Here is a 23,216-nt window from a genome sequence, read left to right as displayed (position 1 = left end):
AATCCCAGGAAACTATGAGTAAATTACCCTACATGGCAAAAGGAACTTTGTAAATTAATCTCGAGATATGGAAATTATCCTGAGTTATTCCAGCGGCCCCTAATTATAATCACAGAGGTACTTATGAAAGGAGGCAGAGGGGCAGGGCCAGGTGACTCACCTGTAATCCCAGCACTTTGGGAGGCTGAGGCAGGTGGATCATGAGGTCAGGAGTTTGAGATGAGCCTGACCAACATAGTGAAACCCCATCTCTACTAAAAATATAAAAATCAGGCCGGGCACAGTGGCTCACGCCTGTAATCCCAGCACTTTGGAAGGCTGAGGCGGGTGGATCACGAGGTCAAGAGATCAAGACCATCCTGGCCAACTTGGTGAAACCCCAACTCTACTAAAAGTACAAAAATTAGCTGGGCATGGTGGCGAATGCCTGTAGTCCCAGCTACTCAGGAGGCTGAGGCAGGAGAATCTCTTGAACCCAGGAGGTGGAGGTTGCAGTGAGCCGAGATTGCACCACTGCACTCCAGCCTGGGGGACAGAGTGAGACTCTGCCCAAAAAAAAAAAGGAATGAATTAACACTGAAATAAAAACACAAAGTCAGTCAGATACAAAACTGCTTAGTGAGCCGTGAGCTACAAGGTGATACACTGGGCAGAAAACATTTGCAACCTATCAGCCTGCACAAGGTAACATCTAACTGGACAGCATCTGGACTCCTAAGTTTTCCTAACACTTTCATAAGTTTTTCTAACAGTTAGACCTCTGACACTCCCTGTCTCTCTTCGCGCTGTCATCTTCTCTAAGTCTTTGAAATCCGTCAATCCATCTTACTGCATCTCTAATTTCTGTCCCTTTTCTCCCTTCTTGCCTCTGTCCCTCTCCCTTCCTGTCTGCCTCTTGAGTCTGAATCTCTGCACTTCTTGTCTCTGTGAACCCATTCTGCGTTTCCCTCTTTGTGTCTCTTTCATCTACATCCCTTTCTGATCTGCCTCTCTCTTGCTAACTGTTCTGACACCTGTTTCCCCAGGACCCTCTGATCCACTTAGCCCTCTTATAACTTGGGCCCGTATCTCTACATTTGTTCCCTTATTTTCACTGTCTCTGCTCGTGTCGAGTCTCTGGCCCTCCCAGTCTGTGGGTCTCTCTGTGTCTGTCTGTCTCTCTCTCTCTCCCCCTCCCTCCCTCTCCTCTCCGTCCTTCGTTTCTCCTTGCCCTTGACTCTCTGGTCTCTCTGTTTCTGTCTTTCCTCGCTGTTTCTATCGATCGGCATCTCTGCCCCAGTATCCCTCCCCACCTCCTCATCCCACATGCCCCATTGCTTTTCCAACATGCCCCCTTGCATGCCCGCCGATCTCTGGGTTGCTCGGGCCATGTCGGGTCCCTGGGTTACCATGGAGACGTTCAGGGCCACACAGGAACGTCATCGCGCCGCGCCCGCACCTACACACGAAGGACCCTGCCGACTACATCTGCTGGAAAGCATGGGGCCAAGCGTTTCTCCATTTCGCGGTCTAGGAAGTAGCAGAGGAGGAGGCCCCTTCCTGCAGGGCGTTGCCATGGAGACGTGGGGCGAAGGCGTTCTAATGAGGGCCGTGATTGGTGCAGAACCCTGCTAATCTCAGGAAGGACCGTAGAGAATTGAGGAAAACGTGGTAGGGGGCATGCGCGATCTGGAAGGCGGTACTGCTGTCTGTTGTCCCCGAGAAGCTTGCGCACGTCAACGTACGGATTCGAGGAGGGGAGCATGGGGAGAAGCGGCCAGGAGTGTGACCTGATCATTGCGACCACCGCTACCCCCAGGGGACGGGAGGAGAGGGTGTAGAAACGGAGGCGAGGGTGGGGAAAGGGCAAGGAGGCGCTTGAGCTGGTTTGCGGAGCATCCTGGGAGACGTAGTCCAGCGGGGAGGGGGAAGTCGAAGACTGCGCGTGCTCAGGAGCGCGGAGCGGCCAGCTGAGCGCAGAGGTGAGGGCGGGGTCCTCTCAACCGGGAGGGCTAGGGTGGGGACCGGGGCTGTGGTCGCAGACTCAGGGATTTCGGCTGCCCCGCGAGACCAGGAGCAGGGGAAGGAATCCGGGCACTCGCTGCGGGGGAGCCCAGGGCTTGAGCGCGAGGCTTATCAATCACTCCTCGTTGCCACGACGACAGGCTTTGGGAGCCCCGCCCCCGGTTGCCTAGGCGTCTCCAGGACGTACCTTGGCACCCTGGAGCGGAAATTGCCGCCTAGACTTCTGGGAAGCGTATTTCGGGACCCCTCCCTAGATACCTGCCGTTTTGGCTATGACCCAAGTTTCTCCCCGGGTTTCTGGTTTACTTGGCACATTGAAGAGTGGAAACTTAGCCCCCAGGATCAGGCGGCCCTCGAAATCGATGCTACCCACGGGGGGATGGCTCTGCGGCGCCATCCCATTCATAAACGCAGATTCCTTCACAAAGCCCCAACTGCAGGAGCAGCTCGAGCAGGAAGCTCAGCCCCACTTGCAAATGGAGAAACAAGTCCACAAAGGCACAGTGACCTGAAAATGGGCAGAATCAGAATCTCGGGGCTTCCTTGCAGGCTCCTGTTCCAATGGTCTTGGAGGCTTTGTGGCCTCCCACCCCCACCCCTTGCGAAGCTCCCCCATCCCCTTCCAGCCCCACCTAAATCAGGAAGCTGAGGAGATGGGCATTGCGTGGTGTGATAAGTTGGGCTCAGAAGATGGGACTGAGTAGAGAGAGAGGGTGTACCTGGGGGCTGAGCCATACGACTGCACAGGTTGCGATGGGGGATTAGGTGGAGCGAGGCTTCCCTCTGGGAGGGGAATGATGGTGGGCCCAAGTGAGGGGCCAAAGCTAAGTAGATGAGAGAGTAGACCGTGAGGTAAGGGCTGGTGATGGGTGGGGGGAGAGGGCAGCAGTGATGCTGATGCCCAGGCTATAGGTGTATAGGTGTCATCAGCTGGTAAGAGAGCTTCAGGGCAGGAATGAGGTTGCACATGTAGAAGAAAGGAAGTATATAGGGGGAGAAGTGTCTTCTAGACCTATGGGCCAGGATGGTGGAGCAAACCTGTAAGTCCCAGCACTTTCGGAGGTCAAGGCAAGAGGATCACCTTCTTAAGCCCAGGAGTTCAAGAACAGCCTGGGCAACATAGTAAGATCCCATCCCTACAAAAAAATTAAGAAATTAGCTGGACATGGTGGCACATCACTGTTGTCTCAGCTATTTGGGAGGCTTAAGTGGGAGAATCTCTGGAGCCTGGGAGGTCAAAGCCACAGTGACAGCGATCTTGCCACTGCATTCAGCCTGGGCAAAAGAGTGAGACCCTGTCTCAAAAAAAAAAAAAAAAAAAGGCCTGTGTTTGGAGCAGGGAGACTACCAGAGACTTTGCACAGGCCCAAGTGGAGAGACCAGGAATACAGGTGGCTAAGGCAGGGCTTTCAGCCGCACAAGTCTGTGGGCTGTGACTGGCCTTTCTTTGCCTGTTTCCTCATCTGCCTTCCACATAGGGTAGGTCTGAGGATCAAACAGTACAGCACAGACTAGGTAGTGAAACATTCACTGTCTACCCTTCTTGCAACAGCCTCATCCTATTTCTTCACCAGGGGCAGACACTGGCCTCAGATACCTGACCTGGTACCCTCTATGAGGCCTGCGGTGCTGGGCTCCCCAGATCGAGCACCCCCAGAAGATGAGGGGCCTGTCATGGTGAAGCTGGAGGACTCTGAGGAGGAGGGTGAGGCTGCCCCATGGGACCCAGGCCCTGAAGCTGCACGCCTGCGCTTCCGGTGCTTCCGCTATGAGGAGGCCACAGGGCCCCAAGAGGCCCTGGCCCAGCTCCGAGAGCTGTGTCGCCAGTGGCTGCAGCCAGAGGTACGCTCCAAGGAGCAGATGCTGGAATTGTTGGTGCTGGAGCAGTTCTTGGGTGCACTGCCCCCTGAGATCCAGGCCCGTGTGCGGGGGCAGCAGCCAGGCAGCCCCGAGGAGGCTGCTGCCCTGGTAGATGGGCTATGCCGGGAGCCAGGCGGACCTCGAAGATGGGTGAGTGAGTGACCATGAGTGGGGTTCGGGACTGGAGCATGGTCCAGCTCTGCCTCACCCTGGGTGGCACCATGCTTGGCCAGACACACATCCTCCCTTGTGGTACAGAAGGGGCCACCGGCAACAGAGACCCTGTGCAAGGTTGCCCAGGGCGGAAGGATTCCAGGGCCAGCCTCCCAAGCCCATTCCTGCATCACCTGTAGCCACATGGACACAAGAGCTGCAGGCCAGGGGAAGATGGGGAAGGTACTGGAAGGCCTTGGGTGTCAGAAGCAGGAGAGAGACTGCAGGTGGTCCCTTCGTTCCTTGCTCGGGGCCCAGGGAAGTTAGGTCCTTGGAGGACCTAGTCAGTAGGTATTTACAAGTCAGGCCCCTGGGATCCTACAGTGGGATGGGCACCCACATATCCCAGGTGAAGGCCAGCCCCATTCTCCGGTTGGACCTCTGATGGTGGGGGCACCTCCCCAGGTTACAGTCCACGTGCAGGGCCAGGAGGTCCTATCAGAGAAGATGGAGCCCTCCAGTTTCCACCCCCTACCTCAAACACAGCCTCGAACTCCAGAGTCTGAGCCTGAAACACCTCGGACCATGCAGGGATCACCACTGGGCCTGCAGTTGAAAGAGGAGCCAGAGGTTACAGAGGACTCAGGTGAGCACATGCAGTGTGGGCAGTGCCTAAGGTCTGGTTGAGTGGGCAGGGAGCCTGGCCTGACAATCAGTCAGAAGTTCGCTGGGCCAGGTCTGCTATAAATGGAATGCTCTCCATGTGCCAGCAGCCCCCACATTCTACCCAATCGGGTCTAGCCTAGCCAGTGCTGTCACTGCCCCTTGAACTCCCAGCCTGACTGCCACAACCCTGTACCCACAACCCCCCTGGAATGGAGCAGGCTGTTGGGGTTTCCCAGTACAGATGGCATATGCTGTTCAGTCCCCAAGGAGATTCATTAGGCAATACCTGCTTGTCACTGGAGAACAGACAGCAGGCCGAGGCATACGTAGGAGCTGCTTAGGGAGGACCTTGCAGTGTTAGGGGTACGGCCCCCATTCACCTCCCAGGCAGGGCACCTGCACTAGCTGCTCTCACCCTGCCTTTCCAATGTGGACCTGTGGACGACACCTCTGGCCCCCTGACCATCTCGTCCCACTGTAGCTCAGCCTGTGGTCTTCCAGGGTGTTCTGCTTCACCCGGCCCCTAAGCTGCGCCCTCAGCTGCCCTGCACTGCCCTCCCCAACCCAAGCCCACAACCAGGAATCCCACCTGTCTGAATGCCAAAACCTGGCATACCACTAAGAAGGGCAGTGGGTAGAAACTCGCTCAGGCTTTTGTCTCTAGATTTCCTGGAGTCTGGGCCGCTAGCTGCCACCCAGGAGTCTGTACCCACCCTCCTGCCTGAGGAGGCCCAGGTAAGTCCTGGCCAGGTCCATATTCTCCTTTCTCTTGGAGTCACTGGGTGGGGTCAGGTAGGTCCCTCCCTGAGCCCAGCCATGCACAGATGAGCAGTGACCACTGTGATTTCAGGGATGTGGGACAGTGCTGGACCGGGCCTTTCCCCACACCAAGACTGGGCCTGAGAGTCCCTCATGGAGGGGGCACCCCAGGGCCCTGTGGCATGAGGAAGCTGGGGGCATCTTCTCCCCAGGTAAGTGAGATGGGGTGTGGTAGGCCCTCCGCATGGACAGCACTATCTCCGCTGACCCCGCTCCCAGCCCTACGCAGGCAGCCCTCTTCCTCCAGCATCCCAAGTTGCCCCGTTCCCTAGACCATCCCCCCTAAGGTTTAACCTACTCTAACATCTCCTGCCCTTAAGAAAAGCCACCCACCACTGATCCCAGAGCCCGCCTACTTTCCACTCCCACCTCAGTAAAACCTTTTACAAGTAAGGCCTGTGATTCCCCATACCCACATTCTCTCCCAGCCCTGGCACCCTGGATGGCCTCCCGGGCTTGCATCCTGCTGGTCAGGCATCAGGACAGATAGGGTCGGGACCTGACAAGGACAGCAGCTTAGTGGACAGAGCAGGTGGACAGGAGGGACCTTGACACGGGATAGGGATCCTGCCCAACCATCCAGGCATTACAGGCCAGAGGCCCGCTGTCACCTACCTCTCAGCCACCACCTTTGTCTGGCATCATCCAGGCTTCCCCTACACCCCATCTTCTCTTCTGTTCCTTCCTGTTCTTCAGACCCAGGATCTCCTTTCTCAGTTCACACCCTTGTTTTGGTGGAGCTTTCTGGGTGTTCTGGTGTGGGAGATAAAATTCTGAGATGTCCCATATCTGAAACACATTGTCTAAGCCTCAACGTTAGATTGAAGTTTGGCTGGAAGAATTCTTTTTATTTATTCAGTCACAGACCTTTTTTATCATTATTGTTGGTGAGCCTTTTCAGTTTGAAATTCACATCTCTCAGTTCTGGGAAACTGCCTTGAAATGTTTATTTTATTTCCTTCCCCTCTATTGTTCTATTCCCTGTTTCCCTGTTTCTGGGATGCCTGTTACTTGCCTGTCGGCCTCTGGGATGGGTCCTTTAATGTGCTTTTCACTCCAAGTTTCCATCCCTTTGTCTTTCTACTCTATTTTCCAGGAAATGTTCTCACTTGTATGTTTCAGCCCTTCTGTTACGATTTTCATTTCTGATAGTTTTTTTTTTTTTCTTAGGGTCTCACTGTTTTACACAGGCTAGAGCACAGTGGTGCCATCATAGCTCACTGTAACCTCAAACTCCTGGGCTCAAGTGGTCCTCCCACCTCAGCCTCCCAAGTAACTGGGACTACAAGGCATTTTTTTATTTTTTGGTAGAAACAGGTTCTCACTATGTTGCCAGGGCTGGTCTTGTATTCCTGCTTCAATTGATCTTCCCACCTCGTCTCTTCCCACAGTGCTGGGATTACAGGCATGAGCTACTGCGTCTGGCCTCTTCTAGCATATTTTTTATTTCCAAGAGTGTTTTCATTCTCCGAATGCTCATCTTTTTAGCTCCCACCTGTTGTTCTTTCATTTGTAATGTCTTTTCCTTATTTCTCTGAGAAAAGCAGTAACTTTTTTAAAAAAAGTTTTCTTGGCCGGGCGCGGTGGCTCAAGCCTGTAATCCCAGCACTTTGGGAGGCCGAGGCGGGTGGATCACGAGGTCAAGAGATCGAGACCATCCTGGTCAACATGGTGAAACCCCGTCTCTACTAATACAAAAAATTAGCTGGGCACGGTGGCGCGTGCCTGTAATCCCAGCTACTCAGGAGGCTGAGGCAGGAGAATTGCCTGAACCCAGGAGGCGGAGATTGCGGTGAGCCGAGATTGCGCCATTGCGCTCCAGCCTGGGTATCAAGAGCGAAACTCCGTCTCAAAAAAAAAAAAGTTTTCTTAAAAAAACAGCGTGGTTTATGTTCTCTTCTAGCTGTTGGCTTATATGCAAGAGAGGGGACCACAGATCCGGCTGGCAGCTCTGGGCAGGTAGATAAGGGGCTTACTGGCTGTGACAACAAACCAGGGCTGGAAGGGACATGGGGGAAGCCCACTCCCCAAGGAGACCCTTTTCTTAGGGGATATGAGCAAGCAGCTTGAGTATGAGTAGATACTGCAGACAGATCCACAGGGCAATGTGGCTAGGCCAGTTTGGGGGCATTCTCCACTGTGAGCATGTTTAGGTCCATCCTCTGAATCCTATAAGAAGGTACCTTTAGCCTCCTGCCAGCATCCTTGGGGAGAGGTTGACATCTCAGCATCCAGTGGGACTATTTACATAATTCCCCTGACTTACTCAGTCGTTTCCCACCCTTAACATAGCCTTCTGCAAGGATGGAAGAAGAAATCCAGGAGTCAGAGTCACAGCAGTGCATACTGTTGGCTCAGAATTCTGTGCAGACAGAGCCCCAGCAGCAGCTCTGCCCAGCATTGGCTTCTGAAACAGCTTCTCCAGCCTGGTTGGTGCCCTGCCCATTCACCTGCATGGGCAGAGGTACCAGGTACCTCCAACTCCTGAGTTTTTAGTACCTTCTTAGCCAGGTGCAGCGGCTCCTGCCTGTAACCTCAGCACTTTGGGTGGCCTTGGCAGTTGGATTGCTTGAGTCCAAGAGTTCAAGACCATTCTGGGCAACATGGCAAAACTGTGTCTCAACGAAAAAATAATACAAAAATTAGCTGGGCATGGTGGCACATACCTGTAGTCCCAGCTACTTGGGAGGCTGAGGTGGGAGAATCACCCAAGCCAGGGAAGTCAAGGCTGCAGTGAGCTGAAATCATGCCACTACACTCCAGCCTGGGTGACAGGAATGAGACCCAGTCTCAAAAAAAAAAAATCTTGGTATAAATCTGTGCCTTTTCTTTGCAGCCAGAGGGGTTTATGTATTTATTTATGATATGGAGTCTTGCTTTATTTAAAGAAACAGGGTTTTGCTCTGTCAACCAGGCTGGTCTTGAACTCCTGACCTCACATGATCCTCCTGCTTCAGCTTTCCAAGTAGCTGCAATTACAGGCTCAAGCCACCACACCTGGCTCAGAGAGGTCTTTTTATGTCTTCATCAGGACAATATTCTGAATAGCTAATATACTCATGTGTTAGGAAATCCAAAAGGCACAAGACTGTATACAGTGAAATGCCTCTTCCCTGCCTGTACCACACAGTCCTACTCTCTTAACAGCCAACATTCTTTCTTTCTTATGTGTCCTTCTAAAAAGACTCTACATAGAGAAGCAAACACATTTACAGACACAGGTTCATCCCCCTCTTTTTTTTTTTTGAGATGGAGTAGTTTCACTCTTGTTGCCCATGCTGGAGTGCATGCAAAGGCATGATCTCGGCTCACCACAACCTCCGCTTCCTGGGTTCTCAAGCGATTCTCCTGTCTCAGCCTACCAAGTAGCTGGGATTACAGGCATGCGCCACCATGCCCAGCTAATTTTCTATTTTTAGTAGAGACGGGATTTCTCCATGTTGGTCAGGCTGGTCTCGAACCCCTGACCTCAGGTTATCTGCCCACCTTGGCCTCCCAAAGTGCTGGGATTACAGGCATGAGCCACCATGCCCGGCCCATTCCCCTTTTTTAAAGCACACATGGGCTGGGTGTGGTGGCTCATGCCTGTAATCCCAACACTTTGGGAGGCCGAGGAGGGTGGATTATCTGAGGTTAGGAGTTTGAGACCAGCTTGGCCAACATGGTGAAACACCATCTCTACTAAAAATATAAACAATTAGCCAGGCGTGGTGGTGTGCGCCTGTAATCCCAACTACTTGGGAGGCTGAGGCAGCAGAATAGCTTGAACTGGGAGGCAGAGGTTGCAGTGAACCACTCCAGCATGGGTGACAGAGCAAGACTCCATCTTAAAAAAAAAAAAAATGGGGCCAGGCACAGTGGCTCACACCTGTAATCCCAGCACTTTGGGAGGCCGAGGCAGGTGGATCACGAGGTCAAGAGATCGAGACCATCCTGGTCAACATGGCGAAACCCCGTCTCTACTAAAAAATACAAAAAAAAAAAAATTAGCCGGGCATGGTGGCGCGTGCCTGTAGTCCCAGCTACTCAGGAGGCTGAGGCAGGAGAATTGCTTGAACCCGGGAGGCGGAGGTTGCGGTGAGCCAAGATCGCGCCATTGCACTCCAGCCTGGGTAACAAGAGCGAAACTCTGTCTCAAAAAAAAAAAAAAAAGGATGTTTAATCTCCACCTTGTTCCAAATGTGGCAATTTTTTGTGCATCTTCCAACTTCAATACACAGCAGCAAGTGCTCTACATCTTTGGACAGCTACATAGAACACCGCTGTGGCTCACTGTAGACACACCATTGAAAACCTTGTATATAGGTCATTTAGCACAAGGAGGAATACAACTGTTGAAGTACCTAAAAGTCGAATTACTTGGTTAAAGTGTGGGACATTTGCTGTTCTGATGGATTCTGCCACACTGTCTTCCCATTTATATTCACCAGCAATACATAGGAACACTTGAGTCCCCGCAGTGAGGGTATGGAAATGGCAGATGAGTTCAGCCCAAAGGTGCATTTTTTTCTTACTAGGAGGAGATGGAGTACATTTTATGGGATATAAGCATTAGTTATATTTCCTGTCCTGTTCACATCCTTTGCCCATGTACCTATTAGGTTATTGGTCTTTCTTGTTGATTTATTGTAGCTCTTTACTTCGGAGGTTAATTAGCCCTTTGCCTGTGGAGAGGTTTTTAGTGTGCCATTTGCCCTTTTTTATTTTTTCATTATTATTTTATTGATTGATTGATTGATTTTGCCATTTGTCTTTTGACTCTGATGCGATTTTTGCTGATTTCCTTTGATGTATTCTAACTTATCTGACTTTTCTTTGGCGGCCTGTGGATTTTCTTTCATCCACTCAGAGCCCTCACTGCTCTTTCAGTCTTGATTGAACCTCCTCCAGGCTTCCCACCTTCTCCAGGCCCTGAGTCTCAGTTGCAGCTGCTGATGCCTCCTCCTTCTCCCAGCCTCTGATGCTGCAGTCCTCACAGTGTGGCTGGGACCCACTTCTCTCCTCTGTAGACACCCATCCTGTGTTGATCACTTGCAGGCCCAAGGTTCTGTGTGCCATATGTATGCCCCAGAGCCCCTGCTCACGTTTCCCCACAGCATGCATGAAGTCTGTGTTCCTCAGATGCCCCACAGACATCGCAAGGAAGGCACATCCAAACCCCAGACCACCATCTGGGAGCCTGCACTCCCTTTCTGTTGGCTCCACCTCCAGCCTCCCTGAGACCCACCCACCTCCTTGCATTTACAGAGATCATCACTTTCCGCCTAGACAGTGCCCCCACGATTGCCCTGCAGCCCTTCCATTAACGATTTTTTCCTACTTAAATCAGACCTGGAAAGCCTTTTCACACAGCCCAGTCTTCCTCCTACTGCTGGGGTCTGTCTCATTGTCACCTCCTCAGAGGAGTCTGTACAGATAGAATCCCTACCCATGTCTTTGTCACCTCCATCTGCCTCTTTGATCAGTTTTAGGTCCCTGTAGTTCTCACTGTGTCCCCGGGGCTGAAGTGGGTCTGGGCGCGGTGGGCATTCTGTCATGAATGAGTGGTCCCCTTGTGCATGCAGGGTTTGCGCTGCAGCTGGACAGCGTCTCCTCAGGTCCAGGTAGTGTAAGCCCCCACCTCCACGTCCCCTGGGACCTCGGCATGGCTGGCCTTTCTGGCCAGATCCAATCACCCTCCTGCGAAGGTGGCTTTGCGCATGCGCTTGTGCTCCCCAGCGCTCTGAGAGGTGAGCAGGACCCCACGGACGAGGATCCCTGCCGGGGTGTGAGCCCAGCTCTGGTCACCACCCGCTGGCGCGCCCCCAGGGGCCGGAGCCGGGGCCGCCCCAGCACTGGGGGCGGGGCCGTTAGGGGCGGCCGTTGCGATGTGTGTGGCAAGGTGTTCAGCCAACGCAGCAACCTGCTGAGGCACCAGAAGATCCACACGGGTGAGCGACCATTCGTGTGCAGTGAGTGCGGCCGCAGCTTCAGCCGCAGCTCGCACCTGCTGCGCCACCAACTTACGCACACTGAGGAGCGGCCGTTCGTGTGTGGCGACTGTGGCCAGGGCTTCGTGCGCAGTGCGCGCCTGGAAGAGCATCGGCGCGTGCACACGGGCGAACAGCCTTTCCGTTGCGCTGAGTGCGGCCAGAGCTTCCGGCAGCGCTCCAACCTGCTGCAGCACCAGCGCATCCACGGCGACCCCCCGGGCCCTGGCGCTACGCCCCCGGCCCCTCCTGGGATGCCCGAGCCTCCCGGCCCCTTTCCGTGCAGCGAGTGCCGCGAGAGCTTTGCGAGGCGCGCCGTGCTGCTGGAGCACCAGGCCGTGCACACGGGCGACAAGTCCTTTGGCTGCGTTGAGTGCGGCGAGCGCTTCGGCCGCCGCTCAGTACTTCTGCAGCACCGGCGCGTGCACAGCGGCGAGCGGCCGTTCGCCTGCACCGAGTGCGGCCAGAGCTTCCGGCAGCGCTCTAACCTCACGCAGCACCGGCGCATCCACACCGGGGAGCGGCCTTTCGCCTGCGCCGAGTGCGGCAAGGCCTTCCGCCAGCGGCCCACGCTCACGCAGCACCTGCGCGTACACACGGGCGAGAAACCCTTTGCCTGCCCCGAGTGTGGCCAGCGCTTCAGCCAGCGCCTCAAGCTCACGCGTCATCAAAGGACACACACCGGCGAGAAGCCCTACCACTGCGGCGAGTGCGGCCTGGGCTTCACGCAGGTCTCGCGGCTCACGGAGCACCAGCGCATCCACACGGGTGAACGGCCCTTCGTCTGCCCTGAGTGCGGCCAGAGCTTTCGGCAGCACGCCAACCTCACCCAACATCGGCGCATCCACACCGGCGAACGGCCCTACGCGTGCCCTGAGTGTGGCAAGGCCTTCCGCCAGCGGCCCACTCTCACACAGCATCTGCGCACCCACCGACGAGAGAAGCCCTTTGCCTGCCAGGAATGTGGCCGCCGCTTCCACCAGAGCACCAAGCTTATCCAGCACCAGCGCGTCCACAGCACCGAGTAGCTCCAGCCGGGATGCACTGTGTCCGCAGTGGTCGGAACACCTACTTCATCTGGTGGTTGCGAGGCTGGCGATTACATAAGTATAAGCAGGTCCACCCAGCTTATACTTATAAGGGCTTGGCCCCTGTAGGTGTTCAATAAACTGTAGATGGAAACTGGGTATTCACCCACTCAGTGCCTCCCCAACTGTGCGGTCCTTCATGGCCCACACCCAACCACACTGCCCACCCTCCAACCCCCACAGTGCTGGGCTGGTGTGCTCCCTCTGCAACCACGTGGTTCCTGTGAGGGTTCCCCTCCACAACACCCCCCTTCACCCCCACAGAGGTGGCTCCTAGCATCACCAACTCCTGTGTGGGATGGCCCCTGGACCAAGCTTCTGGTTTACACTGAGGCAATTGACCAGCAGCAGATGGGGCAGAACTGCCCTGGGCAGTCCGGCCTCAGCTCTCCCTGGGCAATGAACCTCAGTTTCCCAAACACGGAGAGGAAGACATGTTCTCTGTGAGCATCCACCAAGAGTCCATATGTGCATAGCACGGTGCCGTGCCTGATTGATCAGGGTCCAGTCAAGAGATAGAATACAGCAGAGGTTTTTAACAGAGCTGCTAACTAGGGTTTAGGTGATTGATGGGAGACTGAAAAGGCTGTCAGTCTGTCTTAGAAGCGGGAAGGTTCCTGAAGGAAGCAGCTAGACCCTTAGGACTAGAGGAACAAAGGGAAGCATTGCAACTTAGAAGCTCCAATGACTTTCCAGTGGAGCCGGAACTCAGGCCCCTGAGAAGGGGACACTGCTGAGCTGGTCCTGGCGTCTCTTAGCTGACAGGGACACCCTGTGGGCCTAGGACCCAGAGTTGTGAGGGAGTACTGCTCAGCTGGTCTGGAGGTCTCTGGTCTCAGAAGGGTGCCCCTTAGGACTAGGAGACTCATGAAGAGGGGGCACTGGTGTGGGTGTCTCCAAAGGGCCCAGTAAGCCTGGTTCTGGGAGGTACATAAAAACTACTGCTCCTGGAAGGACCTGTTATTGCCAGAAGGAAGAGGTGCTGCTGCCCTATTCTTTTCTCCCGTTCCAGTCTGCCCCTAACAGAGCTGCAGGTGAAGAGGGGTGTTTGTAAGATCTCTGCCCTGCACAATAATGCCTAGGTAGGCAAGTCTGGAGCCCAGCCCTTGTCATCCCACGGAATTTTCCCTTGATACTAAGACCGGGGCCTCCAAGGGTTGGGAGAACACTCAGTCCTCAGAGAGGTTACCAGCCTCCCAAGACCACCAGTCCTCCTTGCTCCAAGTCAGCGTTGATGATTCCTATGATACTACCTCTCCCACGCCAGCTCAGCTATCCAGTTACCCTCACCCTAGCAGCACTTTACTCCTTGCAGTGGTCATGAGCAGCCAAGGCTTTCTACCATCGGTGGGAGCAGCCCCTGAAGAGTTGTACCCATGGGGACATTCAGCATCTCACCCTAAGAACTACAGGAACAAAGGGAAGCAGTGGGATCACAGCACTTCTTACAGCTGGGAGCCCAGGATCTCACTTGGATCTGCCAACCCCCAGGTTTATGGGTGGTACTATGCCTAAACTGCGATGCTTCCAACCTGCATGCTCCCCTCCCCACCTCGTCACGGCTACCCCCTGGGGCATGGGCCAAGCCAACCCCCAGGAGAGGACTCAGACAGGCCAGAGTCTCCCTAGCCAACCAAGATCATGTGATCCAGCAGGAGCAAACTGATACCTGGTAATCCAGATTCTGCCTTAGGATGTCTTTGTAAAACTTCTTTACACCTAGGAAACTATCTCCTAGGTTTAAAAACTGGAAGATATTACCTGGAAATTCAGATTTTTCAGGACTTCCCTGTTCTTGTGTTTACAATCAGCAGGCGATGAGGGTGTAGAACGCTGCAGATGGAACCCCAGCCCGTCTGAGAAGCAAAGGCTGCAGGCTCTGGGCCACTTTCCCTGACTTGTGGTAATCATTCCCATCACTAGAGTTGAAGGCTTCTCCCAACCTGGCCCCATGCACATTGGAAGATTTCAGTTAGGAGTGGATTCAGCAGCTTAGGTAAAAGTGGACAGATGCTGAAAGCGCAGGTTCAGCGTACTGCAGGCTTTAGGACAACGTCTCCAGGACCCAGTGCCATTGCCTATTTTGGCCTAGCGATCTTCCCCTTTCATCCCATTGGCCAGATCCTTCACACAGCACCCCCACACACACACCCTCCAGTGGGTGACTTGGGTGCAGGGGTAACACAGGGTGAAAAGCAGTTTCAAAGAAGGGGGTCTATGAGCAGCAGGGTCCAGCTTGAGCCATAAACCTCAGTTAAGGTCTCACTCTGGCTAGGTATCAGGCTAGCCTTGGCCCTGGACATTTCAAGGAACTGAGACTCGAGGCTTGCTGTCCAAGCTTCTTCCAGGGGTGCAGCCAGACTTTCCCCTGCTGCTTCAAGTCACCCTAACCCACAAGACTGGAGGCGTGGCCTCGGGGAAAGCAGACAAGCCACCCTTGGCCAGAGGCCACTCCTGGGCAAGGATCTGCAGAATCAGAGGGGTGGCGCCTGGGCCCCTCCGCAGGCAAGTGCCACCACACCAAGCGCTCGCGAGCACGATGGTTTCTGTGGTGACGGCCGGAAGTCGCTGATCCGCAGAGTTCCGTTTTCTCCCGCCCTCCCAGACACACTGAGCTGTGATTGGATGGGAGGCCGACTCCCCGCCTATATCCCCTTTTTCAGATAGTGGGGGACGCGGTGAGGCCGCAGTGCGTCTCCGCTGGAATTGGGGGCCCTCTCCCAGAGCGATCCGGCTCCACCCCCCCATCGCGTTCCCCGTGTCCACCCCGACAGCTCTTCCTCTACACCACCTTAACCCTCCACAGTGCTTACCACCACCTGGCACAATACATGTTTTGTTAGTTTACCTCAATCAGAATCTCCAGGAACAGGGATCTTTGGGTTTGCGATGGGACAATGAAGGTGCTCGACCTCGCACCCTCTGGGTAACGCCTCTAGTCTCACTCAGAGTCTCGCCGCGATCACCCTGCCTTTGTCTGTGACCTAGGGGGTCAAACGCTCTGACCCACCCGCGCCGCGCTCTGCCCAAGTACAACATAGGATGAAGTGACCGCGAGCAAAACACCCCACGTCTGCCCCACTCAAAGATGGCGGCTAATCCCACTTCCTGCCCGACCCCGCCAGAGTCGCCGGAAGTGACCCGCCGGGCAGCCGAAGCGTCATCTCCAAGAACGGAAATACCCGAGTCCAACCGAAGGAGGCCGAACCCCAAACTCCATCGCTGAGCAACGCGAGTTTGCGGCGGCTGCGCAGGCGCACAACGCAGGCCGGGCGGGAAGAGCCAAGGCGGACAGGCGGCGGAAATATCCGAAGCGGCGGGGCGCCCGAGGCCGTTGCCGACCTCTGCGCTAAAGCCGCTGCTGCCGCGGAAACCGATCCTCCAGTACTCAGCCCCCGTCACCGCGGCCGCCGCGTCCTCCTCCCACCCCGAGCCGCAGCGCCCTCGCGGACGGATCAGCTGAGCGGCCAAACGGCTTGGCCCGGGGAAACCCGAGTCCGCAGCTGCGGCGGGGCCTGAGACCAGAGCGGGCGAGGGCAAGGAAGGAGCAGCCGGGGGCGATAGGGGCGGGGCCGGGCGGGCCCGAGAACAGCCGAGTTTGGCCGAGCGCTGCCGTTCGAGCCCGAGACTCCAGGCCAGGCCAGAGCCGGACTACGGGAGCCGAGGCGGGCCGCGCGGTGGGCGCGGAGCAAAGCAGAGCAGAGCGGCGCGGCAGGCCGGGCGGGTGGCGAGAGCCGCGGAGGCCGCAGCGGCCGGTCCGAGGAGCAGAGGCGACGCGGGCGGCGGCGGGGGGCCGGGTGGCCGGGGTCCCGGGCCCCGCGGCGGCGGCGGCGGCGGCGGCGGCGGCGGCAGGATGATCAAGCTGTTCTCGCTGAAGCAGCAGAAGAAGGAGGAGGAGTCGGCAGGCGGCACCAAGGGCAGCAGCAAGAAGGCGTCGGCGGCGCAGCTGCGGATCCAGAAGGGTAGGGGGTCAGGGGCTGGGGCTGGAGCCAGGGGTCGGAGGTCAGGGCCCAAGGCTGCGTGATGTGGGAGTCGGGAGGGGATCATGCGGTCGCCCAGGGTCAGAGGTGGGGGGCCCCTAGCGTAGCGGGTCGGAGGTCAGGTCTTGAGGGTTGGGGTCATGCAGTCACGGGGAGCGGGTCAGAGGTAGGGGCCCAATATGTGGTGGTTTAGGATATTAGGAAGACCTGGTGTCCGGTACGAGGGACTCGGAATCTCAGAGTCCAGCAGTGGAGTGGAGGAGCTGGGGACTCGAGAGTCTGGGGGTTAGACGGGAACTAGGGTTTGGGGTGACAGGAGGAGAACAGAGTGATAGTAGAGGCCAGGGGTTGGGGATATAAGTGGGAGAGGATTTAGTGTATTATGTTGGGGTCTCTGGGAATCTCAAGAGTCAGACGGGTGGAGGAGGTTGGAGGACCCGAGACTCATGGGCCTCAGAGTCACAGCAGTTTGGGGTATGGGGTGACAGGTGGAGGAGAGAAGGTTAGTGACTCCCAGGGATTGGAGACAGGGGTGAGGAGAAATTTAGCCTATTGTGCTGTGAACCTCGGAGTCAGAGGGAGTGGGCTAGGGTGATGAGCGTTTGGGGACTTGAGAGTGTGGGGGTCAGATGGGAAGCTGGGTCTGAGAGAGAAGAGGAAGGACAGTGAGGACTGAGGGTTGGTGAGGGTAGGCAGGATCCTTGACTTTGGGTGGACAGGCAGGAACATCTTGGATGGGGAGCCTGGGATTTAGGGTGGTGAGAGCATGTTTGGAGTGGGAGCATTTGGGAGCTATGGATGCAGAAAATTGGGTGTTTACCCTGGGCCAGGAGTTGGGACACGCAGACACAACTGAACATGCATGTTTGGGGTATGCTATGTATCCACAAGAGCCAAACGGGAGAAGGGAGAGGGCTGGAGGTGTGGAGCACAGCCCAGGACAGAGGCTTGGGGGTCCCGGAGGAGGCCGTGGGGGCTCTGCTAACAACACCTGCCCTAAGTGTCCTGCTGTCTCCCTCTCTCTCACTTTTTCCCCCTCCCTCTTTCTTTCCCTCCCTCCCTCTTTTTTTCCCCCACTCTCTGCTGCCCAAACCCAGACATAAACGAGCTGAACCTGCCCAAGACGTGTGATATCAGCTTCTCAGATCCAGACGACCTCCTCAACTTCAAGCTGGTCATCTGTCCTGATGAGGTGAGGGTGCATATGGCTGGATTCCCACTGAGAGGAGGGAGACATGTTCTGTCTGTTAGGCCCCACAGGATGGAACCCTAAAATCTTCTTCTCCCGCTTTCCCTCCCAGGGCTTCTACAAGAGTGGGAAGTTTGTGTTCAGTTTTAAGGTGAGTCCCGGGTGGGCAGGGATGGCTCCCTGGACTGAGGAGGCAGCAGCTGAGACCCTTCCAGGCACCAATCCATCTCCCTTTTGTTTCCTGGAGCCAGGTGGGCCAGGGTTACCCACATGATCCCCCCAAGGTGAAGTGTGAGACAATGGTCTATCACCCCAACATTGACCTCGAGGGCAACGTCTGCCTCAACATCCTCAGGTGAGGGCACTGGCCCTCTACTGCCTTCCCCAGCCCTGCCTGTCAGACCCCCCCTCATGGTCTTCTGGGCACTACATCAGTCTCTGTGCCTTCCCACCCCTTTGTTGTCTGTGGTTTCTTCATTTCCCAGTCATCTTCCTCATGGCCTGACCTTGGTTTTCTCCCTGGCCTGGCCTGCTCCACACCCTCCCTCCCAATCTCTCACATCCTCACTCTCCTATGCCCTGGATCTGACCTGCCCAATACCAGAGGGGCCTATGGCAGCCTCCCACTCACCAAGCCCTGACCCTGATGCTCTCTGTCCACAGAGAGGACTGGAAGCCAGTCCTTACGATAAACTCCATAATTTATGGCCTGCAGTATCTCTTCTTGGTGAGTAGGAATAGGTGGTTGGGTCTGGGGAGATTGGTCTTCTGTCTCTCTGGCCTATTGACCCCACCTGTACTGGCCACAGGAGCCCAACCCCGAAGACCCACTGAACAAGGAGGCCGCAGAGGTCCTACAGAACAACCGGCGGCTGTTTGAACAGAACGTGCAGCGTTCCATGCGGGGTGGCTACATCGGCTCCACCTACTTTGAGCGCTGCCTGAAATAGGGTTGGCGCATACCTACCCCCGCCACGGCCACAAGCCCTGGCATCCCCTGCAAATATTTATTGGGGGCCATCGGCAGGGGGTTGGGGGGCAGCCGGTGGGGGAATTCCCTGCCTTGGCCTTGCCTCCCCTTCCTGCTACCTGCCCCTAGTCTGTTTTGTTTTTTTTTTTACCACCATGTGATTAAGGTCGGCGCTGCCTCCCCCGACCCACTCAGCGATGGGAAATGAATTGGCTTGTCTAGCCCCCCTGCTGGGTGCTTGTTCAGCCCCCACTCTGGGCTGTGGAGTGGGTGGGCAAGGGGCCTGGGTAACTGGGCCCAGGCAACCCACCCCACCACCTCTGGAGGTCCCACCAGGCTATTAAAGGGGAATGTTACTGCATGGCCTCTGCTTCTTACTTCTATGGGGTGGGAGGGGCAGCTGGGGTGGTGGAACGTGTGGTAACAGGTGGCATTGGAGCACCCTACAACAGACTGCCCAGTGCCTGGGGCAGCTCTGGAGTTGGTGGGGATACCAGGCCTGAGCCTCGGGTTGGTTGGGAGGAAGCCCACTCTAGGATGAGAAGCAGTCAGGATCCAGTGATCTCTGGCTTCCTGGCCAAGAGGCCAGCACAGTGGAAGGGACAAGCCATCTCTAGCTTTGCCCCTTTCTTCTACGGGTGGGCCCACCCAGGAGGAAAAGCCTCCTGAGGCTCTTCTATCTGAAACCTCAGGCAGAAGTCAGGGTCTTACGGATAAGCTGGGTCCTCAGGTGGAGATTGGGTGGAAATCGCCCAAAGGTGCACCACCTTCGCCTGAGCGCCCACCCTGGTACAGGCTTGGGTCACTCGGGCGGGAGTCAAACATGAAACACCTTCCGACGCGCGGAGGAAACGGAAACTGTTGCGCATGCGCTCGGACGCCGGCCCATTCCAGGGGGAGTGCGCACGCGCGCTCTAGAAGCCTCCCAGCCTTCCGGGAGCGGGTGAGGCGTGTTACGTCACGTCGTTTAATCCGGAAACGGCGGCGGAGGCGACAGAACCGAGGGGCCTTAGTTGAGGGGTAAGCGGGGAATCCGAGAAAAAGAAGCGTGACCCGGAAGCGGAAGCGGGTCCCCGTCCCAACTCCGGTGAGTGGCCCCTGCTGGACCGTGAATCCCGGGCGGGCGGGCGGCAGCGTACGAGGCCTTCTACTCGACCGGGTGTCTGGTGCCTCCCTTCTCCCTGGGACCCTGTCTTCATCATCGAGGTCTCTAAACACCACCTTGCCTCGGTGCCGGGCCCACAGACGTCCTCGGTGTATACTGCGACCCAGCCTCCATCATCCCATCCTCGGTGTGCTGGCTGCCCCAGCGCCCCCAACCGTCTCCCTCAACATTCAGGGTCATTCACATGCTAATGCCTTGTCCAAAGCTTCACAGCCCCACATTCACCTGTTCTTGATACTTAGGGTCTCCGCCTGTCCTGTCCTCTATCAGAAGCCCCACAATTGCCCTGTCCTCGGTGCTCAGGGTCCCAAAAACACCAGTGCGCCGACTGGCGTCGCCCTCCGCTCTCAGTCTATCAGGGACTCCAGGGCCTCACCCATGGGGCTAGACAGGGAAGCCGAACTTGCAAGCCTTAACTTCTGTGGGAGCATGGCGATGAAGGAGGGTCTTGGCTCAGCATATGTTGGATAATTTTCAGCTCTACCTGTCCCGCTTTAGGTGTCCCCGGGACAGTCCCAGTGTTCTCAACTGCTCCCTTTTGGCCCCTTATTCGTGCCTCCAGTCTCCATTAGCCTCTTCCCATTTGGCAAAGTTCCCGTGACCCTCTTCTGCTTCTTGCCCTCCTTCCGGGCCCCTTGCCCTACAACTGGGCCTCACATCTGTCTCAGGCCTGCCAGTGGGCTCCTGCCACCATGGACCTGTTGTTCGGGCGCCGGAAGACGCCAGAGGAGTTACTGCGGCAGAACCAGAGGGCTCTGAACCGTGCCATGCGGGAGCTGGACCGCGAGCGACAGAAGCTAGAGACCCAGGAGAAGAAAATCATTGCAGACATTAAGAAGATGGCCAAGCAAGGCCAGATGGTGAGTGTGGGTGGTCAGGGGCAAGTTGCTGTCAGTCAGGCACGACTATAACAGCAGTGAACAAAACAGACCAGACACCCAAACACAGGTGCTTTCAGCAAAACGAGTGCAGCGAAAGGTCAGCAGGGCTACCCTAGTTTGGAGGCCTGGAAAGCTGCCTGCAAGGAATTGGTATGAGTACTAAGGCTTGAGTGATGAGAGTGAGCCTACAGATATGGGAAGGGAATGTGTCAAGCAGACAGACAGCAAATGTAAAAAGAGAGCCTCGGAAAATGGGAGATGACAGGTGAGCTTCAAGAGTTGGGCATGGGCCAGACAATTCAGAATTGTGGGCCACAGTGGGAGCTGAGTTGAAAGGTTAGGGATTACGGTTGTGGGTGAGGTGGCTCACACCTGTAATCCCAGCACTTTGGGAGGCTGAAGTGGGCTGATCACCTGAGATCAGAAGTTCGAGAACAGCCTGGCCAACGTGGTGAAACCCCTCTCTACTGAAAATACAAAAATTAGCTGGGCATGGTGGCTCATGCCTGTAATCCCAGCTACTCGAAAGGCTGAGGCAGGATAATTGCTTGAACCGGGGAGGCGGAGGTTACAGTGAGCCAAGATCGCGCCACTGCACTCTAGCCTGGGTGACAGAGCAAGACTCTGTCTCAATTAAAAAAAAAAAAGGTTAGTAACTTTAACGATAATCTAGCTGGGTGTGGTGGCTCACACATGTAATCCCAGCATTTTGGGAGGCTGAAGTGGGTGGATCACCTGAGGTCAGAGTTTGAGACCAGCCTTGCCAACATGGTGATACGCTGGCTCTACCAAAAATTAGCCAGGAGTGGTAGTGCATGCCTGTAATCCCAGCTACTCGAGAGGCTGAGGCAGGAGAATCACTTGAACCTGGGAGGCAGAGGTCGCAGTGAGCCAACATTGTGCCACTGCACTCCAGCCTAGGTTGACAGAGCAAGACTCCATCTCAGAAAAAAAAAAGGAGGATAAGCTATGGCCAAGAGGCTGGTAAGAGATAGCCAGAACCAGTAGGGAGAGCATGAGGAAGGAACAGAGCCTTTGATGGGTGAGGAGTTTGGCCTGAACAGGCAGAGAAAATACCATTTCTTGGAATGGGCAAGCAACACGTTTGGAGAGGAAATCAAAAGCTGAGCCTCAGATTGGTTTGTATGTGGTTCTGGATAGTGTGAGGTATGGGTTTGTCTTAGGTGGAGGAAGAAGCAGATTCTTTGTCTAGGCTGGGAATAAAAATTGAAGAATGGCTGTTGTAAGTCAAAAGAATGACTGAAAACATGGAGGCAAAAGGGCCCCTAAGGAGTGAGCCTGGGGCCTTTTACCACTTACAGATCAAGAGAAGTGAGGACCTTACAAAGGAGCCCAGGGAGTTGGTGACCCAAGAGGCAGAGTTAGGTCAGCAGGGAGGGAACAGTAACCGTTGGGTTAGCCGCAGTCTGAAGACTTCAATGAGAATGGCGGAATTGCAAATGGGGGGTCAAGAAGTCTAGTGTAATCCCATTCCTGTGTCCTTGATACCCTCGTCTGCTCTGCAGGATGCTGTTCGCATCATGGCCAAAGACCTGGTGCGCACCCGGCGCTATGTGCGCAAGTTTGTATTGATGCGGGCCAACATCCAGGCTGTGTCCCTCAAGATCCAGACGCTCAAGTCCAACAACTCAATGGCACAAGCCATGAAGGGCGTCACCAAGGCCATGGGCACCATGAACAGACAGGTGCGCTTTTCCCAGTCTCCCTTCCCACTCCCACTGACCCATAGGGACCACACTCACACTCCTCCCACTTCTAGCTGAAACTGCCCCAGATCCAGAAGATCATGATGGAGTTTGAGCGGCAGGCAGAGATCATGGATATGAAGGAGGAGATGATGAATGATGCCATTGATGATGCCATGGGTGATGAGGAAGATGAAGAGGAGAGGTATGGGGAAACTGGGAGGGTACAGATGATTGTCTGGCCCTCATGGAATAATGCTTAGCCCTCATTGAGTTCCATCTCTTCCCTAGTGATGCTGTTGTGTCCCAGGTCCTGGATGAGCTGGGACTTAGCCTGACAGATGAGCTGTCAAGTGAGTGCTCCAAATCCTGGGCCCCATTTCCCACCCAGTGCCCAGCCACGGCCCCAAGCCCTCCCTCTCCCTGCTTTACTCCCCTCTACTGCATTTCCCACTCAGCCTGAATCCCCCTGCTCTAACCCCCATTTTCTCTGCAGACCTTCCCTCAACTGGGGGCTCCCTCAGTGTAGCTGCTGGTGGGAAAAAAGCAGAGGCCACAGCCTCAGCCCTAGCTGATGCTGATGCAGACCTGGAGGAGCGGCTTAAGAACCTGAGGAGAGACTGAATTCCCCCTGCCACTCCCAAGATAACCAGTGGATGCCCAGGAAGCTTTTACCATAACTCCTCTGTAATAAAGGAGATTGGACACTAGTCTCTAACCCCATGTGACTTCTGGCTGGGGTCCCTGGGAGGACAGGTGTCACTAA

General features: G+C 55.6%; 3 protein-coding genes and 1 long non-coding RNA gene across 9 annotated transcripts; 3 read left to right on the top strand and 1 right to left on the bottom strand.

The window, feature by feature from the left end:
* Window positions 1-1,075: 1,075 nt before the first annotated feature.
* Window positions 1,076-15,762, bottom strand: LOC105731427 (uncharacterized). Of its 3 annotated transcripts, none has more exons than XR_010339088.1 (3): window positions 6,118-8,991; window positions 3,043-4,623; window positions 1,076-2,512 (listed from the first exon to the last, which is right to left on the bottom strand). It is a non-coding gene; the product is annotated as an uncharacterized LOC105731427 (long non-coding RNA). The 3 variants fall into 3 exon arrangements; XR_010339087.1 differs by lacking the exon at window positions 1,076-2,512 and adding an exon at window positions 15,408-15,762 and having other exon boundaries at window positions 2,658-4,623; window positions 6,118-6,255; XR_001110726.3 differs by lacking the exon at window positions 1,076-2,512 and having other exon boundaries at window positions 2,658-3,140; window positions 4,553-4,623; window positions 6,118-8,988.
* MZF1 (myeloid zinc finger 1) lies at window positions 1,483-12,672 on the top strand. 4 transcript variants are annotated; one of them, XM_012473158.3, is made up of 6 exons: window positions 1,483-1,720; window positions 3,579-4,014; window positions 4,483-4,663; window positions 5,348-5,418; window positions 5,534-5,654; window positions 11,067-12,672. In XM_012473158.3, the coding sequence occupies exons 2-6, from the start codon at window positions 3,619-3,621 to the stop codon at window positions 12,497-12,499; spliced, it is 2,202 nt and encodes a 733-aa protein (XP_012328581.1). In that variant the 5' UTR covers window positions 1,483-1,720; window positions 3,579-3,618; the 3' UTR covers window positions 12,500-12,672. The 4 variants fall into 4 exon arrangements, with proteins under 4 accessions (XP_012328581.1, XP_012328579.1, XP_064223498.1 ...); XM_012473156.3 differs by having other exon boundaries at window positions 1,483-1,961; XM_064367428.1 differs by having other exon boundaries at window positions 1,486-1,961; window positions 11,311-11,497.
* A 415-nt stretch (window positions 15,763-16,177) lies between the features above and the next one.
* UBE2M (ubiquitin conjugating enzyme E2 M) lies at window positions 16,178-19,059 on the top strand. Its single transcript, XM_012473155.3, has 6 exons — window positions 16,178-16,521; window positions 17,637-17,731; window positions 17,841-17,879; window positions 17,980-18,083; window positions 18,392-18,455; window positions 18,538-19,059. The coding sequence occupies exons 1-6, from the start codon at window positions 16,413-16,415 to the stop codon at window positions 18,676-18,678; spliced, it is 552 nt and encodes a 183-aa protein (XP_012328578.1). The 5' UTR covers window positions 16,178-16,412; the 3' UTR covers window positions 18,679-19,059.
* Window positions 19,060-19,652: 593 nt separating this feature from the next.
* Window positions 19,653-23,160, top strand: CHMP2A (charged multivesicular body protein 2A). The gene is made up of 6 exons (XM_012473154.3): window positions 19,653-19,785; window positions 20,532-20,723; window positions 22,271-22,450; window positions 22,525-22,655; window positions 22,742-22,803; window positions 22,947-23,160. The coding sequence occupies exons 2-6, from the start codon at window positions 20,556-20,558 to the stop codon at window positions 23,072-23,074; spliced, it is 669 nt and encodes a 222-aa protein (XP_012328577.1). The 5' UTR covers window positions 19,653-19,785; window positions 20,532-20,555; the 3' UTR covers window positions 23,075-23,160.
* Window positions 23,161-23,216: the final 56 nt, after the last annotated feature.

Source organism: Aotus nancymaae, unplaced genomic scaffold, assembly GCF_030222135.1.
Source record: "Aotus nancymaae isolate 86718 unplaced genomic scaffold, 86718_ANA_hifiasm-v0.15.2.pri h1tg000069l, whole genome shotgun sequence".
Lineage (NCBI taxonomy): Eukaryota > Metazoa > Chordata > Mammalia > Primates > Aotidae > Aotus > Aotus nancymaae.
Note: the sequence above shows the minus strand (reverse complement) of the source record. Positions and strands in the feature narration are given on the sequence as shown.